The sequence below is a fragment of the Ceratotherium simum genome, chromosome 5 (assembly GCF_057802395.1).
Source record: "Ceratotherium simum simum isolate JZ-2026a chromosome 5, ASM5780239v1, whole genome shotgun sequence".
In the NCBI taxonomy this organism is placed as follows: Eukaryota; Metazoa; Chordata; class Mammalia; order Perissodactyla; family Rhinocerotidae; genus Ceratotherium; species Ceratotherium simum.
This window is the reverse complement of record NC_141904.1, coordinates 53,464,961-53,485,268: the sequence shown is the minus strand read 5'-3', so window position 1 is coordinate 53,485,268 and position 20,308 is coordinate 53,464,961. Positions and strand designations below refer to the sequence as shown.

General features: G+C 38.1%; 1 protein-coding gene across 20 annotated transcripts in view; it reads left to right on the top strand.

Moving 5' to 3' along the window:
* The window catches only part of PBRM1 (polybromo 1), a 115,106-nt gene that overhangs the window by 72,744 nt on the left and 22,054 nt on the right, over positions 1–20,308 (top strand). For all 20 annotated transcript variants that reach the window (XM_014792879.2, XM_014792881.2, XM_087431146.1 and 17 more), the window contains 5 exons: positions 5,255–5,440; positions 6,571–6,728; positions 7,352–7,615; positions 12,663–12,808; positions 15,007–15,164. In XM_014792879.2, coding sequence (XP_014648365.1) covers positions 5,255–5,440; positions 6,571–6,728; positions 7,352–7,615; positions 12,663–12,808; positions 15,007–15,164 — 912 coding nt within the window. The remainder of the gene's footprint in view (positions 1–5,254; positions 5,441–6,570; positions 6,729–7,351; positions 7,616–12,662; positions 12,809–15,006; positions 15,165–20,308) is intronic.

The window sequence follows — 20,308 nt, the reverse complement described above, 5'->3', positions numbered from 1 at the left end:
CTTCTTGGTGGATTAGCAATAATATGTGAACACATTATCTGTTACGGTGATACATTCTAGAGAAAAAGCAGTACCGATACTTTAAAGACTATTGGTTACTGCCCTTGATTCATCCTTAGCTGCCAGGAAATATTTCCCATGACTTAATTTACGAAGAAGACCTATGGTAGAAAAACAGAGCTACATAAAGAAAAAGACAGTAGGAGATTTTTATTCCTATCCCATCACTGTGCCTATCTCATGAGCTTAGTGGCCTTTGCTGACTAGAGGAAAGGGAGCCCTGCTACATAGAGCTGCTTTCTGAAGCTGCCAGAGCATCCCTGTTAATACCTCTTTTTTTGCACTAACTCAGAGACTATATTTCCCAGCAATGTGACTAGAAGTAGGTGAGAAGTGGTGCTTTGCCGTGGAATGTGAAGTCAGCACTGGAAGGACTGAGTGGGAAAGGCTATAGAAGCAGGGTACTCTGAGGGTTATTGTAACTAGTTACTTCTAGTCATGAGAGAACTGCAGTCTGCTTTAGATCATCCTGTGTCAGGTTACTTTGTGAATATTAAAAGACAGCAAAACACCAGAAAGTAGGATAGTGTTTGTGTATGTCAGACAGCCCTCTCTGTCTTTAAGCCATAAGAGGAGATTTCTTAATCATCAATAGAAGTTGAGGGAAATTAGATTTCACACACCCAGTTTTTCTATTAAATACCAGAACTAACTACTCATACAGGGCCAATTAAGCAAAGATAAAATGACATAGGGGACTTTCACTTAAACGTGGCAGATTGTACATAAGTGTCTACTGCTATTCCTTCCCAGAACACCTTTAAAATGATGGAAAGGGGATTTTAAAAACAAAAGACATAAACACAAAAGCTTTCCCCTCCCTGAAAAAGAAAAAAATGGAAAACAATGGAGGAGATGATAGCAATTAAGGCTTGGAAGCTAGAAAATGGACGGGTAAGTTGCTAACAGTGGCTTCAATACCAGCATCGGATGAAGACCTTAAGCAGGCCAATTCCTGTCTAGAATGGCACAGGGATTAGAACACCAGGTGCTTGTGAAAATGGAGGTGCAGATCATTCCCCAGTCCTTCCTGTGACTGTTCGTCATAAAGAGTCTAGACTCAGGGACACCAGATAGGCCTAACAGTAGGGGTACAGTTCTGAAGAGGAGGATTGTGAAAGGACTTATACTAAAGAGTGAGACCCCCTGGCCTTCTTAACTACTTGGCCCATAGAATGCTGGCAGTCAGGCTTATAGTTCTGAGACAGGAGATTTTTCTTTTGAGAAATGGGTCAGACAATGAGGAAAAACTTTAGATAATAGCATCTGGAGGTCCCCAATGAAATCCATCAGGGTTAGCTCTGTGTATGCGTAGAGAGCTTCTAATCAGCTTTTTCAATGTTTCACTTTTAAATAGGAGCAGGTATTTATTTAAATAGGACCAAATATTTAAGGAAAATCTCTAAGATGTAAGATAGAGAACAAAACAAAAAGAAAAAAGGACCTTGGAGGAACCAAAAAAAGTGAAAGAAGCAGGAGAAAAATTAAAAAAAAAAAAACTAAACTAAAATTTAGACCTTCAGAGAGATGACAAGCTACTGCATCCATAAAACAAGAATAGGAGGCCATAAAAAATAAACTTTCACAGAACAGAAAATTTCTTGGAAATTAAAAATATGGCAAACCCACAAAATGAGAGAAAAAATTCACAAATCATATATCTGATAAAGGTGTAGTATCCAGAATATATAAAGGACTCCTACAGTTCAACAGCAACAAAACACAATTCAAAAATGAGCAAAGGATTTGAATAGCTGTATCTTCAAAGAAATTATACAAATGGCCATAAGCACATGAAAAAATGCTCTACGTCTTTAATCATTGGAGGAATGCAAATCAATACTTTAATGAGATACCACTTCATTTCATACCCTTTATCCAAAAAAAGGGAAATAACAAGTGTTGGTGAGTATGTGGAAAAATTGGAACCCTCATGCATTGCTGGTAGGAATGTAAAGTGGTGCATCCACTATGGAAAACAGTTTGGCAATTCCTTAAAAAGCTAAATATTGAATTACCATATGGTCTGTTAGTTCTACTGCTAGGTGTATATCCAGAAAAACTGAAAGCAGGGACTTAAACAGATACTTGTATACCGCTGTTCACAACAGCATTATTCACAATAGCCAAAAGGCAGAAACAACCCAAGTGTCCATCAACAGGTCAATGGATAAACAAAATGTGGTATACCATCATACACCGATAAATGACGTTTCAGTCAACAACGGGCTGCATATTCGACGATAGTCCCATAAGATTAGTACCATATAGCCTAGGTGTGTAGTGGGCTGTACCATCTAGGTTGGTGTAAGTACACTCTATGATGTTCACACAAGGACAAAACTGCCTAACGACACGTTTACTTAACCGTTACTTAATGGTTACAGAGTTTGTGTTTGGAGTAAAGAAAAGTTTTGGAAATAGCGGTTATGGTTGCACAACGTTGTGAATATAATTAATGCCACTGAATTATGCACTTAAAAATGGTTAAAAATGGCAAATTTTATGTGATATATATTTTACCACCATTTTTAAAAACAACATAATATACCCAAAACCATTGAATTGTACACTTTATTTTATTTTTTATAATTTTATTTATTTATTTTTCCCCCCAAAGCCCCAGTAGATAGTTGTATGTCATAGTTGCATATCCTTCTAGTTGCTGTACGTGGGACACGGCCTCAGCATGGCTGGAGAAGTGGTGCATCTGTGCACGCCCGGGATCCGAACCCGGGCTGCCAGCAGCGGAGCGCATGCACTTAACCGCTAAGCCACAGGGCCGGCCCTGAATTGTACACTTTAAATAGGTGAATTGTGTGGTGTGTGTGAATTATATTTCAATAAAGCTATTTAAAAAAATGATAGCAGAGGGGTGTAGGGGAATAAGATTGATGTTGTTTAAGGATACAAACTTGCAACAAGTATATTAAATAAACCATAGAAATCTAACGCACAGTATAATGAATATAGACAACAATATTGTACTATAATTATGTAATGTGATAAATATTGCTACAATGGCAACAATATATAAATGTATCAAAGTAACACATTGTACACCTTAAATTTACAGAATATGTCAAATTTATTCGATGAAAAAAGTTTTTTAATGATAGCAGAAAGGAACTATTTAGAGAAGGATTAGAAGATAAAGTTGAAGAAATCTCTGAGGAAGTAAAACAACAACAAAGAGAAATAAAGAAAGAAAAATATAACTAAAAGATCAACCCAAGGAGGCCCAGAATCCAAATAACTGCAGGACACAGTTCTGCTGAGCTTTCTGCCACTGTATTAGGAACCCCATTCCTCCACTTCCCAGTAACATTTTCTTCGTTTCCTTCTGAGCCTTCAGCTGCCAAGTCTTTAATGTCCATTTCTCTACTAACAGTCTAGTCAAGGCAACCTAGACTTTTTCTGTCGTGCTCCTCAGAATTCTTCCAGTCTCTGCTTACTACCAAATTCCAAAGTCACATCCATGTTTTTAGGTATTTGTTACAGTAACACTCCTCTACCAGATGATACCAAAATCTCATCTAAATATCATCAGCTCAAAAGTCCCAAATCTCATTATTTAAATCATCTAAATTAAGTGTATGGGTGAGGCTCTGAGTATTGATCCGTCCTGGGACACAATTCTCCGTCTGTGGTCTTGTAAACTAAAAAAACAAATTCTCTGTTGCTACAGTATAACGTTGGGATGTGCATAGGATAACAGAGACATTCCCATTCAAAAGGGAGAAATGGAGAGGCCGGCCCAGTGGCGCAAGTGGTTAAGTGCGCCCGCACGCGCTCTGCTACGGCAGCCCGGGGTTCGTTTGTTCGGATTCCAGGCACGCACCGACGCACCGCTTGTCAAGCCATGCTGTGGCCGCGTCCCATATAAAGTAGAGGAAGATGGGCATGGATGCTAGCCCAGGGCCAGTCTTCCTCAGCAAAAAGAGGAGGATTGGTAGATGTTAGCTCAGGGCCGATCTTCCTCACAAAAAAACAGGCGGGTGGGGGGAGAAATGGAAAAAAAAAGAGTCATCAATTCCAAGCAATTTCAGATCCAGCCGGCCAGGCTCCATTAGGTTTCAAGGCCTGGAGATGGTCCTTTGCAGCTCAACACTGTGCCCTCTAAATCATCCTTTGTCATGAAAGGTAGCACATGTTTGCAGCTGAGTTATGTTATCAGCCTGTTTCCCATCTCTAGAATTTTGAGGTTTAATAGCCTTCTTTCATTTGGTACTCTCTGTCCCTTTCAGTCCAGTTGACAGTGTTCTTGCTGGTATATTCTCAAGAATCTTGTGAATCTGCTGCATATGTTACAGGGACTCATTTGATTAATCAACTACTAGAAAGCATTTTCTACCAAAATTGACAAAACTTTAAAAAAATTATAATACCAATATTAGAGAAGGAATGGAGAAACAGACTCTTTGTAGCCAAACAGTGAGGGACTTAAATTGATATGGACTTTTGGGAGTCAGTTTGGCGTAGGCATTTATGCTTATTTTCAGCTGTTCTATTTATGGAAAATTATCCCTAGGAAGTAATCAAAGATGTGGGCAAAGCTTTATCCTCAAAAAAACCTATGGTATTTTCAAATGATGGCTTGTACAGGAGCCATTAAAAAGTCTCATTTAACAAAAATAAAAATCCTGAAAAGCCTTTAATCTCAGGAGAAACGTTTATGATATATTGTATACACGTATATAGTTTACATATACAGTATATTATATGATATACATTATATGATATACATCTTCCACATTTCATCAATTCTAAGATTCCATTAATTGTGACATATCCATGTAATAACTGTTGGGGGAAAAATTTTCAGGCAGTAAGATGGAGAGGATGTACATAGGAGACTATCCCTAGATTACGTGCTTTACAGGTAACCTGTTTTCTTTTTTATACCTTTCTGTATCGTTCAGAATGACTACATTGAGCATATGTTATTAAGGTGATTATTTTTATTCTGTAGATCCTCTGTTTATGTGTGTATTTAAATTAATGGCCGTTGGTTGTAATTCAAAAAGGCATTTTTGAGTAGAGGCTATTGGGAATGTGGATATCATACTATTTGTCCTGAATCCTGCCTTTGAATGTCTAGAAAAGAACTGAATGTATTTGTATGTGTCGTTTGAATCCTACATCTAATTCCAGCATCCCTTAAATGAGAACCTTTTTCTCTTGTTTACCTAAGAAGCTGAAAAGAGTGAAGATTCCTCAGGTGCTGTAGGCCTCTCAGGCTTACATCGCACATACAGCCAGGACTGCAGCTTTAAGAACAGCATGTACCATGTTGGTGATTACGTCTATGTGGAGCCCGCAGAAGCCAACCTACAACCACATATAGTCTGTATTGAGAGACTGTGGGAAGATTCTGCTGGTAAGTTTGTTTTAAATTGAAGGGCAGATTGGTGAGATGTGACTATTTTACTCCTCCTCGGTCCTCAGGGAAGAAAATTGTAACTCAGATTTTTTAATGCCTTCCAACAATAGTTTTTCTACATTGTATCAGTAAATATAATTAAGCATCCACTCTATGAAAAACATAGGAGCTAGCAGTGGCAGTTGAGTCAGAAGAAATGCAACTTCTTGAAGCCCGGTTAAGACTGATATTTATTAAAATATCATTCATTCACTGATATTTATTAAAAACACACCTTGAGGGCCGGCCCCATGGCTTAGCGGTTAAGTGCGCGCCCTCTGCTGTTGGCGGCCCGGGTTCGGATCCCAGGCGCGCACCAACGCACCGCTTCTCCGGCCATGCTGAGGCCGTGTCCCACATACAGCAACTAGAAGCATGTGCAGCTATGACATACAACTATCTACTGGGGCTTTGGGGGAAAAAAATAAATAAATAAAATTATAAAAAAAAAAACAAAACACACCTTGAGCCAAACTCTGTAGGATGGTAGAGATTCAGAAGAACAAAAGGCTCATGTTTTGCCCCTGGCAAAACCCCTCTGGTAAAAATCACAAATAAAAAAGAAATTATTATAGAGAGACATGTGCCTTGGCTTAGAATTTGATTTCAAAAAGGCTTCCTAGAACAATTGCCTTTAACTTGAGACATAGAGAATGAATAGGAGTTAATGAAGCCAGAAGCAGGCAGAAATGTGATCCAGGCAATCCAGTGTTTCAACTGTTCATCATGTGACATACGTTTGTATTCCTTCACCTGAGTGCTAAATATGTCCTTTAGTATCTCTGTATCCTTATTAAAGCATACACCTTTAGGTGTGTATTGACCCTAGCAGAATAGAGCAGGTCTCATCACCTTCCTCATTCTAATATTATACATCTTTTAATATGAAGGGGAAAGGAGCATTTTTTAGGCCTCATTACACTTAATTATTTTAAAGTATTATTTCTTTTAAGATAGTTATATTAAGGAACCATGACCTAAAAAGCAGAATGCTAGGTTAAGGCCATAGCAGAATGGGTAAAGTCTTTGCTCATTTTGCACACTGTGATTTCTGTTAATGGTAATTTTCTCTCTCTTCTTTTTTTGAGGTGAAAAATGGTTGTATGGCTGTTGGTTTTATCGGCCAAATGAAACATTCCATCTGGCTACCCGAAAATTTCTAGAAAAGGAAGTTTTTAAGAGTGACTATTACAATAAAGTTCCCGTTAATAAAATTCTAGGAAAATGTGTGGTCATGTTTGTCAAGGTAAGAAACTCATTAGTCTTAAAAGCGTAAATCATTCCATGGGAATAAAATTTGCAAACATAGAAAATTCATGTTTATAAAATTAGGTACTCTGTTTTAAACTGTTTTTTTTTTTTTTTTTTTAACTTTTGTCTATGTGGCCATATGTAAAGATTTGGAGAGAAATTAACCTGAACGTGATGGTGAAAGACCATTTGCTGCCTACATTATATAACTGTATGCATTTGGCTTACATTTTTTATATTGCCACACTAGTTTTTAAGGATGACATTTTCTGAAAGATTATTATAAATTGTCAGTGTGGTTTTTAGATAATAAAGTGTACTTTTTGTCTATCTGATACATGTGAGCCCTGCCCAAAGCTTTAAAGAACATTATAGCTATATGAAATACTAATGTATTTTCAAATTGGTAAGCTAAATGGCATGTATTTAATAAGGCTGTTCTATAGCAAGGAAATACTCCTAGATCTCTAGCCATTTGCCATTTGTTGTTAACTGTCAGAAAGTCTTAGCAGTTTATCTTTTGTTTGTTTCCTTGGTTGGTGTCTATTTTTGTTTTTTTGGTTGATTAGTTTTCATAAAATTCACCTAGCTAATTAATTTTATTCTTATATCCCTCAGGAATACTTTAAATTATGCCCAGAAAACTTTCGAGATGAGGATGTTTTTGTCTGTGAATCACGATATTCTGCCAAAACCAAATCTTTTAAGAAAATTAAATTGTGGACCATGCCCATCAGCTCAGTTAGGTTTGTTCCTCGGGATGTGCCCTTGCCTGTGGTCCGAGTGGCCTCTGTATTTGCAAATGCAGATAAAGGGGATGATGAGAAGAACACAGACAACTCAGAGGACAGTCGAACTGAAGACAGCTTTAACTTGGAAAAGGTATGTAGATAATAGCCGCCAGAAAAGAATTTTACATTTCAAATATGTATTCCAGAAAGTAAATGAATAAAGTATTTAAATTCAGAATTAGAAAAAGAGCAACAGTGTAAAACCTTAGCCAAACAGAAAGAAGGAAACTATAAAGGAAAAACGGAAATTAATACTTAGAAAACAGAACAGTAGAATTGAAAAGTACAATTTAAAAGTAAATCCAAATATTAATCCTTTGACCAAAGTCCAATGAGATAAACTACTGATTATCCTAATAAAGAAAAAAGAAGAGAATTAAGCTCAGACATACAAAATGAAGACATTTAAAGACTTGTACATTTCTGTTAATAAATTTGAAAACCTGAATAAAGTGAAAAATTTTCTAGGATAATACAAATTACCAAAGTGGAATCAAGAAGAGATGTAACACGTAAGTGGACAACAACATGAAGATTTTTTTTTTTCTGCTGAGGAAGATTTGTCCTGAGCTACCATCTGCTGCCAATCTTCCTCTTTTTGTATGTGAGCCACCACCACAGCATGGCCACTGACAGACAAGTGGTGTAGGTCTAAACCCAGACTGCCAGAGGAGAGAGCACCAAACCCACCAGGGCTGGCCCTGAAGAAATTTTTTAAAATGTCAAAGATCTAACCACAAAGAGTACTCAGGTCAGGTAATTCCATAGGTGAATTCTTTTAACCCTTTAGGGACCTATAATTATAATGCTGTTGACATCATCTCAGAGCATGGAGAACAAAGAAAACTTCCCAGTTTTACAAAGCCGGAATAATCTTGATTCCAAAGCCTGACAAAATAAAAACAACTACAGTTAGTCTCACTTATGAATTTTGATGCAAAAAATACTTGGGGAAAAAAGTATTTTTATAAGTGAAATCAAATTAGTTATTTAAGAACCTGACCAAATAGGAGTTCATTCTAGGAATGCAAGGATTATTCAAAATTAGTAAAATTCATTAATACACTTTATTATATTAATAGATCAAAGGAGGAATTATTTGATAAAGTATGGTACCTGTCTTAAGTCTTTACATGGATATTTCCTCAAAGTGATTTTTTTTTAAATTATATTTGTATCTCAAGCCTAAAGCCTGTAAGAGAAATTCCCTTTGAAATTATACACATGACAGAAGTGCTCGCTATACCATTACCATTAGGTAATTTTTTCTGAAAGTAGCCAATATAGGTAGACAAAGAAAAGTAGTAAAAATATTAACAATAAAGGGGCAAGATTATTTTTTTGCAGATAATGAGGGAGACATTAACAGAAATTTTTGAAAACAAAGAATTCAACAAGTAGAAATTTGCAAATCCATATACAAGTCAGTAGCTTTCTTATATAAACACAACAATAATTCATTAGACTTTTGAAAGGAAAATGAAAATGTTGAATACACTTTAGCAACTGTTAGAAAAATTGTGTGGAAGAAAATATCCAATTTACATTAACAACAAAATACATTAAGAAATAACCTTAAAAGGAATATATGGAACCTGTAGAAAGAGAAACAATCTACTGAAGGACATAAAAGACTTGAATAAATTATTTTGGGAACTTGACAAAATTATTCTAGCTTTTTTTTTTTTTTTTTAAAGTTGTTTTTTATTTTTATTTTTTTTATTTATTTATTTTTATTTTTTAAATTTTATTTATTTTATTTTTTTCCCCAAAGCCCCAGTAGACAGTTGTATGTCATAGCTGCATGTCCTTCTAGTTGCTGTATGTGGGACGCGGCCTCAGCATGGCCAGAGAAGCGGTGGGTCGGTGTGCTAGTGGGATCCAAACCCGGGCCGCCAGCAGCGGAGCACGCGCACTTAACCGCTAAGCCACGAGGCCGGCCCTATTCTAGCTTTTTTATGAAAGAATAAATATGTGACTGTCACCAGAAAAAGGAGGAAAAAAGTAATTGAGTGCTTTGCTCTGCCAGATATTATTACATTTTACAAAACTACATTAAAAAAAAAAAATTGAGGTATTAGCTCAGGACTAGTCAGTGGAAGGAATAGGCTTTTCACAATTAAATCCAGAATATACAGGTAGTATTTTAAATCAACAGGAGAGGATGGATCAAATGATATCGAAAACACTGGTAGCTATTTGAAAAAGAAAAGAAGAAAGAAAACCCACTGAATTCTCCCTCACTTCATATTCCAAAATAAGTAAGATATAAACATTAAAAAAAAGAAACAGAGTACTAGTTGCTAACAAGTATATTTATTGTTACTTACTTATCTTTTATTCATTTCTAAGCTTGAAATGGGTCTTTTCTGTGCATGATATAAAACCCAGTAGCCATGAAAGAAAAAAGATGATCATTTTATGAATTTACAGTTGAAAATATCAATTAGTTTAATAAAACACTCTATGGACTATTGCACGAAGAGCTCTTTGAAGTCTGGGAAAAAACTAACACTAGAAAATTGGACAAAGGACCAAATAGATCATTTATAGAAGGAAGGCAGCCAAAAAACATAAGAAAATGTGTTAATCTAATAGTTTTTTAAATGCCTGACAGAGTGGCAAGAGTTCTCAAGTCTGTTAATACAGGCAGGTTGGTGTGGGCGCACTACCACTTGGTGTGAGTGCACACACACTCATCTCCCATCGGTGGCATTCCCTTTGACCCTGCAGTTTGATGGCAGGGAGTGTGCTCCGACATAGTACTCAAATAGGTACACTGAAGGATTCTCTACAAAGGATGATGTCAGTTTGTAAAAGCAAAAACCCTAGGCTGAACCCAAATGCCCATGAATAGGAATTGAGTAAGTTGTCATACATCCATATAATGCAGACTCTGCAGCCAATAAAAGGAATAAAGGACATCTATATGTAGTAACATTGAAAATTTTCCAAGTTATATGGAAAAAAGATGTTAATTAACAGGTTATGAATGGGATGTGGTTCCACTGTTATTCAAAAAAATATAAATGTATGTTATATATATGAATGTGAAAACAACACGGAAAACTATTTACTAAACTAATGGTTATGTTTGGAGTTGGATCACAGACTTGTTTTTTGGGTTTTTGTTTTGTTTTTTTTTGCTGAGGAAGAGTTGCCCTGAGCTGACATCTGTTGCCAGTCTTCCTCTATTTTGTATGTGGGTTGCCATGTAAAAACTAGAAAAAATTGAATTCTTAGTGTCTTAGAAAAAAAAAATACCCATTTTAGTGTCCTAAAAGTGGTAGAAGAGAAAGGGAAAGAACATATTTTTTACATTTTACTGATATGTCTGGGAATCATAGAGATATTAATTTTAAAAGAAGAAGAAATATCAATGGAAGCCAGTGTGGAAATTAACTTAGATTTGTTATTATTATTATTAGAATTTATAAGTCCCTGTGGTCCTCTCTCTGAGTTACTTTTTTTTGTCTCATATCTTTATTTTAATATTGCATGGCTAAGACAAGTTATTCTAGGAACTTTTTAAAAGAATAACTTTAGAACAGAACCTAAAAGATTTCTAAAAGAAAAAGGTATTCTTAATCTCAGGGGTTACTTACTTTATGGCTTCTATTCCTTCAAGTGCCCATCACCCGGCATGTCTGTGGTTCTTCTCTCATTCTTAAGGATTATCCAAGATGACCATTTCATTATCACATTTGAAGTCATAAAGATCAAAACATTAAATGATTTGGACATTCTAAAGGAGTTTTTTTTTTTTTTTTTTTTTGGTGAGGAAGATTAACCCTGAGCTAACATCTGTTGCCCATCCTCCTCTTTTTTTGCTGAGGGAGATTGGCCCTGGGCTAACATCCGTGCTCATCTTCCTCTACTTTATATGTGGGATGCCTGCTACAGCATGGCTTGATAAGCGGTGCATAGGTCCCTGCCCAGGATCTGAACCTGTGATCCCCGGGCCGCCAAAGCAGAGCATGCAAACTTAACTCTTAACTATGCCACCAGGCCGGCCCAGGATTTTTTTTTTTTTTTTTTTTAAGTTTGAGGTTTCAGATATTCTCAGACAGGGAGATGCAGGTAGAAAATTTGGGGGTTCTACGCATCTCTGGCCATGCTGAGGCCATGTCCTACATACAGCAACTAGAAGGCTGTGCAACTATGACATACAACTATCTACTGGTGCTTTGGGGGAAAAAGTAAATAAATAAAAATTTATTAAAAAAAGAAAATTTGGGGGTTCTAGAGTTTCCTCAGCTTTTATATGTTTTGGAGTTAATATATTTAAAACAACTAACACTATGCCTGTTACCTGCTACCTTCCCAGTAAATGATATTTATTTCTATCAGTCAAAATTATCTTTTTTTCCTTCTTTTTTTTGCCAAGACTGTAAAACAACGTTTGTTGTTTTACAAATGAATGTTTGTTAAGTGCTTTTCATGAGTCAGGCATTGTTCTATGAACTTAACATGGATTGTATCATTTAAGCTTCCTACCACCCCATCTGATGGGCACAGTATCTTCATTTTACAGATGAGGAAACTAAGGCATAAGAGGTCAAGTATTTTGCCCAGTGTCACAGCAGCTAGTAGGTGACAGACCCTGTAATTTATTCAGGTTTATTCACAGACTATGTGTGTTGATGTTACAGAGGCTATGCTATTGCTTTCCATGTTGGAATAAATCAACATGACAAACATTTTAAATCTGTCAATTGTTAATGTTAAGAAATTGAGAGCTCAGTAACTGTGGTGAAGAGGAAGGCTGTGTAGAATTTGCTTCTTATACTGTATAACAGTGCATGAATGAGGCTGCTTCTGAATGCTGATAAGTCTTCTTCAGTGTTTTTTTGCTAAAGGCTATGGGAATGGGGAACGAGGGAGAAGGGCATAAAAGCATCTTGGAGTAAAATTATTTTATGAAAATTAACTAGAAATTTAAAATAGATACAGTGTTTGATAAGACTAGTTTGACTTCAGTAACCTAATCTTTTGGTCTCCTGTCTTCATCAAAGCTTCTATTTATCGTTATTTTTTCTTTTAAGTTAATAGGAAGGAAAGTCTGCTTTCCTTTCTTACCGTCTCTGTCTACTCCTTGATTGTCAGCTGCCTATCTCAACCAGTTTTCTTTACCACAGGAGAAAGAAGATGTCCCTGTGGAAATGTCGAACGGTGAACCAGGTTGCCACTACTTCGAGCAGCTCCGTTATAATGACATGTGGCTGAAGGTTGGCGACTGTGTCTTCATCAAGTCCCATGGCCTGGTGCGCCCTCGCGTGGGCAGGTGAGTGTTACTGAAGTGGGGAGGATGAGGTTGGGTCTGAGAGATTTGGAGCCAGTAGAAATTCATCAGTCTTTAGAATGAAGAGAAAAGTCCCTCCTCTGGCAACTTCTCCAGCTTCCTCTCACACCATACTTCTGCTTTCACCTCTAGCCACACTTCTTTAAATTCCTCCCTTGAACTCTTTTTTTTCCTTCTGTTACCATTTACTGAACTCTCAACCCAGAAATCTCCCTGCCCACTTCATATGGTGAACTCCTTTAGCTTAAATTTGAAATGGCACTTCCTTAAGGAAGCCTTTTCTGTCCCGTCTAGACTAGGTTAGGTCTCCCTGTTACACACTCTCAGAGCACCATATATGTCATTCTCCTCAGAGCACATATCGTGTTATATTATTGTAAGGTTTCCATACCAGACTGCAAATGCCCTGAGAGAAGGGACCCTCTCTTTTTGCTCCTTTGTATCCCCTGCTCTGGGCATAGTGCATGAAACATAGTAAAGGCTCAGCTATTTGATGAAAAAGTAAATGAATGAAAGTATGGTTGGATGGCATAAAACAGCAGTGAAGGAGTCAGGTACAAGGCTGGGCAGTAGACGATAGTGGTTAAGAACAGTAGTTGATTCCAAGAGATCTTGGTAAGTCCCAGCCCTGCTAGTTTCATGTCCTTAGGCAAATGATTTACCTCTCTGAGCTTCAGTTTTCTCATTGTATTTGTTCATCATTCAGGGGTCATTTATTACACACCTACTATTTGCCAGGCTCTGAGGATACATTAGTGAATAAAACAAATATCCTTAGTCCCATGTATCTTTGTTCTCGTGGGAAGAACAAACAATAAACATCATGAATAAGTAAAGTGTATAGTACATTAGATCGTGATATGTGCTGTGGAAAAAATAGAGCCAGGGTATAGGGAATCGGGAGTGCCATGGTCAAAATGGAGAGGTGCAGAGCTTTAGGGTGGTGTGTATAGGCTTCACTAAGAGCTGACAGTTGAGCCAACACTTGAAGAAACTGAGCGAGTGAGTAATGTGAATATCCAAGGAGAAAGGTTTTCAGGGAGAGAGAACAGCCAGTATAAAGGCCTGAGAGAGAAGTATGGCTGGCCTCTTCATATCAGCAGTTTGTTAAAGGGGGAGTAAGCAATGCATGAGTTAGGTAGGAGATGAGGGCCAGAGGATATAGTGCAAATCATGTGGGCCTCAGAGACCATTGTAGGGACTTGAGCTTTTACTGAATTAAATGGAATACCACATACGTGACATCTGACTTAGGTCTTAGCAGGATTGCTCTGGCTACTGGTTGTTGAGAATAGACTGTAGAGGGTCAAAGGTAGAAACAAGGAGATCTGCTGGAGGCTGTTGCAGTAATCCAGACAAGAGTGATGGTGGCTCAGGCCAGTAGTTGGATCCTGTTTTGCAAAGGAGTCAGATCCTATTTTGAAAGGTCAAGTTAATAGGATTCCTGGTAAATGGGATGTGGGGTCGAGAGAGAGAGGAGTCAAGGGTAACCCCTGCATATTGACCTGAGGAACTGGAAGGGTGGAGTTACCATTAACTGAGATGAGGATGCTGCTGCATGTCAGGAACCATGAGACTATGGGGATAATAACAAGACCACCTTTATGGGGTGGTTGTGAGGAATGGTACGGTATCTGACACATAGCAGTCAGATGTTAATTTTTATTTTTTTCTAGGGCGATGGTGTCTGGCTTTCATCAGATTCTCAAGGGGTGAAGGGGTATTAGATCTTGACCTGCAAAAAGGTCAAACCATTGCCTAAAAGGAATATCTGCCACTCATGTGATCTGACCCCGAATATTGATGGTTTGTGTGTTTATTCAGCTCACAAGTCCAATGACAGATGCTTAGTTCTGTTTTCATCATGAGCATCTCAGGAAGAAAACCTGAGAGACAGCTAAAATTATTAAGTTATATGCCTTGGTATTATGTTAAAATATATTTTTCCCTCAGATGAATAGCCAAATGTTCATTTCTCTTTTTCCAAGTATCTTCTCATGTGCTTAAGGGGGAAAAAAATCCAAGGAAATTGTCTTATTATCAAAACAGCCAATGAAACTCCTCTAAATAATACATATAATTAAGTTTTTGGTTAATGGAATTTTTGTTAGATTAATCCTTCAAGAATGAACCCATCAGAATTCTATTTTAATGGAATTTCTCTGTTTTTTCCCCCCAAGAATTGAAAAGGTATGGGTCCGAGATGGAGCCGCATATTTTTATGGCCCCATCTTCATTCACCCAGAAGAGACGGAACATGAGCCCACAAAAATGTTCTACAAAAAAGAAGTGTTTCTGAGTAATCTGGAGGAAACCTGCCCCATGACATGTATTCTGGGTAGGTATTGATGCCTTTTCATTTAATCACATTTATTCCACAACAATTGATTGAATACTTCTTCTGTGCTAGGCACTGTTCTAGGTGGTAGGTATATAGCAATATAGAAACCAAAGTCTCTGTTCTCTTAGAGACACGAAGCAGAGGCTGGCGAGTTAGTAAATAAATTGAAATTAAATATATAGAACATCAGGTAGTAATTAGGCTATGAATGAGAAGAAAGCAGAGGAAGAGGATAGAGAGTAATGTTGAGGGGAGGTCCTGTTTTAGGTAATGTGGTCAGCAAAAGCCTCTCGGATAGGTGACATGTGAGTAGAGCCCTGAAGGAAGTGAAGAAGAAAATCATTCAGATATCTGAGATTTAGACACAGTAAACACCAAATGCAGAGACCTTAAGGCAGAGAGTATCTTGGGCATGTTTGAGACGCAATAAGAAAGCTGGGTTCCTGGAGCAGGGCAGGGGTGTGTGTTAGGGAATGAGCCCTCTGAGGTGGCTGGGCACCCAGTCGTGGTCGGTCTTATAGATAGTGCAGAGATTGAGTTTGGAGCAGATAGAAAGTCCTGCGAGGGGTCTGAGCAGAGAGGCGATGTGAGCCAACATACACATTAGAGGAATCACTGTGGCTGCAGTTTGGAAAATATGTTTTAAGGGCCGGCCCCATGGCTTAGCAGTTAAGTGCGTGCGCTCTGCTGCTAGCGGCCCAGGTTCAGATCCCGGGGCACACCGACACACCGCTTCTCCGGCCACACTGAGGCCGTGTCCCACATACAACAACTAGAAGGATGTGCAGCTATGACATACAACTATCTACTGGGGCTTTGGGGGAAAAAATAAATAAATAAAAATTATTAAAAAAAAAAAGAAAGAAAATATGTTTTAAGAATAAGGTAGGTTGGGGCCGGCCCCGTGGCTTAGTGGTTAAGTGCGTGCGCTCCGCTGCTGGCGGCCCGGGTGCGCTCCGCTGCTGGCGGCCCGGGTTCGGATCCCGGGCGTGCACCGACGCACCGCTTCTCTGGCCATGCTGAGGCCGTGTCCCACGTACAGTAACTAGAAGGATGTGCAGCTATGACATGCAACTATTTACTGGGGCTTTGGGGGAAAATAAATAAATAGAATTTAAAAAAAAAACAAAAACTAATTTTAAAAAGAATAAGCTAGGAAGCAGGGAGAGCAATTAAGAGACTCCTTCAGTCTCTATTGGACTCTTAACCCTAGTAATGTTATTATCCCTGTTCCAGAAATGTGAAGGACTGATGTTTTGATTTCTATTTAGTCAATCCTACTGAGTATTCACAGTGGCATTCTGCTTCTCAGATCTAGTTATGTGCATCATATGCTATCATCATTTTCAGCTATTGTATTTCTTCTGGCCTTGAGTTAACACTACAGCTTACTTACACCAGCTACTCATTACATCTTTTGGAATGGTTTTCCAAAAGTTTACTAGTCATAGGCTTTATATTGATTACATGTGGTTATAAAGAAGAAGAAGCCACCATGCTTACGACCAAAAGGAAATTTGCAAATTAAAAAGTATTTTACACTTAGATTTTGTTTGATCACTTTAATATTTACCTAGACTGTTTTTGGTGTTTTGAATTTTTTCACAATTGGATATGGTAAAAATGTCTGAATGGCCGATAATTCAACATATTTTCCTCTTCTCTCCCTGGGGAGAGGGAACAAAGGCTAGTGAAATTATTAAATCCTTCTTGAGTTGTACAGCAGCAAATGCCTTCCTTTTAACTTGTGATCCAGACTAAAGCAGTGCCCTAGCCTTATTCCTAGTAAGGGTAAACCCAGCCAGGAGACTCAAAGGGAGCATAACAAAGGTGAGACTGAAGTCTCCTTTATTCACGGCAAGCATATCTTTTATTTTTACTTATTTTCTTAGTGGTTGCCCTGGGGAATACATCTTCAATTTATGACAATATAGTTTGAATTAATACTAACTTAGCTTCAATAGTATACAAAAATTGCTCCTCTACAGTACCATCCCTCCACCTTTGTTATTGTCAGAAATTACATTTTATACTTTGTGTGCCCGTTAATATAGATTTATAATTATTGTTGTATGCATTTGTCTTTATAATCATATAGGAGGAAAAAAGAAGAGTTACAAACCAAAAATATAATATTGGCTTTTATATTTACCTATGTAGTTACCTTTACTGGTGTTTTTTTTGTTTATCTGAATGGTTTCAAGTTATTGTCTAATGTCTTCATTTCAGCCTGAAGGACTCCCTTTAGTATTTCTTGTAGAGCAGGTCTGCTAACAACAGACTTCCTCATCTTTTGTTTATCTGGAAATGTCTTGATTCCTCCTTCATTTTTGAAGGATACTTTTGCTGGGTATAGAATTCTCCATTGACAGTTTTTTCTTTCATGTCTTTAATCAAATTTGGGAAGTTTTTGGCCACTATTTTTTTCAAATATTCTTTCTGCCCCTTTCTCTTTCTCTTCTCTTTCCAGGACTCACATTATGCCTATGTTGAAATGCTTAATGGTTTGTCACAAGTCTCTTAGACTCTGTTCATTTTCTTTATTCTTTTTTTCTTTCTGTTCCTCAGACTGATAATTTCAATTGACTTGTCTTCAAGTTTACTGATTCTTCTGCCTGTTCAAATCTTCCGTTGAACCCCTGTCATGAATTTTTCATTTCAGTTATTGTATTTTTCAGTTCCAGAATTTCTATTTCGTGTTTACAGTTTCTGTCTATTGATATTCTCTATTTGATGACACATCATTCTAGTTTCCTTTAGTTCTTTCTCCATGGTTTCCTTTAGCTCTTTGAGCCTATTTAAGACAATTGATTTAAAGTCTTTGGTAAGTCCAATATCTGGACTTCCTCAGGGACAGTTTCTGTTCACTTCTTTTTATCCTGTGAATGGGCCATACTTTCCTGTTTCTTTACATGCCTCATAGTTTTTTGTTGAAAACTGGACATTTTTAATATTATAGTGTAATAACTCTGGAAATCAGATTCTCCTCCCTCCTCAGGCCTTGTTACTGCTTATCATGGGCTGCAGTTGCAATAAACAACTAGTGACTTTTCTAGACTGTTTTTTAAAGACTGTGTTTTTTGTCATGTGTGATCACTGAAGTCTCTGTTTTGCTAGATTAGTGATCAGCTAATGATTTACCAGAGATTTTCTTAAATGGTTGGATCCAAAAAAATGAAGAATTCCCAGTATTTGAAACCAGATGCCATGTCTATGTTAGAGTACACCTTCAACATTCAGCCCAGAAGTTTACAACTCTCCCTTTGCCTTCACTTCCTGCTTTTACAGGGCTTGACAGTCAGCCAAAGGTGAGAGCTTAGGGCCTTCCCAAGTCTTTTCTGAGCGTGCACCCTGCCCATGGCATGTGCATGGCTTAGGAATATGTAGATGCTTTTCAAAACTTATTCCCAAAAGCATCTCACTCCCCAGCTTTTTCTCCCGTACTTTTCAGCATGTCTGCTGTTTGCCTCAGCTGATATCCTTTGCCCCAGCTGGCAGCAGCTGATTCATTTACCTTTAAATGTTTTCAACAAAAGTACTATAGCCTTTTCCCTGCCCTGAGAGAATTTCAAGTTAGGCAAAATAAAGACAAGCCCTTTGCATTAGTCCTTCAGGAAGCCACCCTACAGGTCAAAACAGACAACCACAATTCTTTGAGAACAAAGACTGCTCTGCTCCTTCCAGCACCAGAAACTCACACCAAAAATGTGAGCTGCCATCTCAAGACTGCCACTGAGCCAGAAAGGAGGGGAATGGGGCAAGGGTAAATTAGAATGCCTCAAAGCTCTCCTGCCAAATGTTAGTCAGTTGTTTTCTTGATTAAGCATTTACTTGGTTGCTGTAAACCTTTGGCTCTTTTCCAGAGTTCTGATAATGTTAATTCTGACAGTTTTTGCTAGCTTTTTTCAGTGTTTCTGTGAAGGAATGACCCTTGGATCTCCCTACTCCATCATTTTCACTGACATGGTTTGGAGTAATTCTTTTTTAAAGGTGCCTATTAGAATTTGTTGCGTTCTGGGGCCAGCCCTGTGGCACAAGCGGTTAAGTGCATGCACTCTGCTGCGGCGGCCCGGGGTTCGCCGGTTCGGATCCCGGGCGCATACCGACGCACTGCTTGGCAAGCCATGCTGTGGCGGCATCCCATATAAAGTGGAGGAAGATGGGCACGGATGTTAGCCCAGGGCCAGTCTTCCTCAGCAAAAAAAAGGAGGAGGATTGGCAGATGTTAGCATAGGGCTGATCTCCTCACAAAAAAAAAAAAAAAAAGAATTTGTTGCATTCTGTTGCATCTTATAAACTAGTTTTTATATCCAAGATCTCATTTATTTCTCGCCATGACCGTGCATGAAAGATGCTGATAGTCTCAGAAAGGTGACGGTACTCTCCAGGAAATGGGCCAGAACTAAAACTTAGGTCTTCTTGCTTCTACTCCTGAACTGGTGTTTGGATTATTGGTTGGTTTACAGCCAACTGGGACATTTTTGAGAGTGAAGGGAGGTGCCAGTAATATCAGGCGGGACAACAGGCATACAGTAAGATGTATGGTTACTTCATCTTGAGATAACCCCAAAAGAAAATGCATCCAGTGGTCACAAAATAGGATTTCAGCCCCACCTGTGGATTTCAGTACCTACCCCCACTCCCACCCCTAAGAAAAAGAGATTTTGTTACATTGTATATTGACTTTTTCTTACATTTTATATTACAAGGTGGCAGATTTGTTTGTTTGTTTGTGTGTGTGTGTGTGTGTGTGTGTGTGTGTGTGTGTGTGTGAGGAAGATCAGCCCTAAGCTAACATCCAATGCCAATCCTCCTTTTTTTGCTGAGGAAGACTGGCCCTGGGCTAACATCCATGCCCATCTTCCTCTACTTTATATGGGACTCCACCACAGCATAACTTGACAAGTGGTGCATCGGTGCGCACCCAGGATCCAAACCCTGGGCCGCTGAAGCAGAGCGTGCGCACTTAACCGCTATGGCACCTGGCCAGCCCCGAAGAAGATTTTTTTAAAAAACTAATTTGTTTCTTTAGAGAGTAATAATTTAAAGGGTTTAATTTTAAACTTTAGGGGATTTATAATTTTATCTTGTTAACTATACACACTGTTGAATGTAAATCTCATTTTTATCTCTCTGAAACA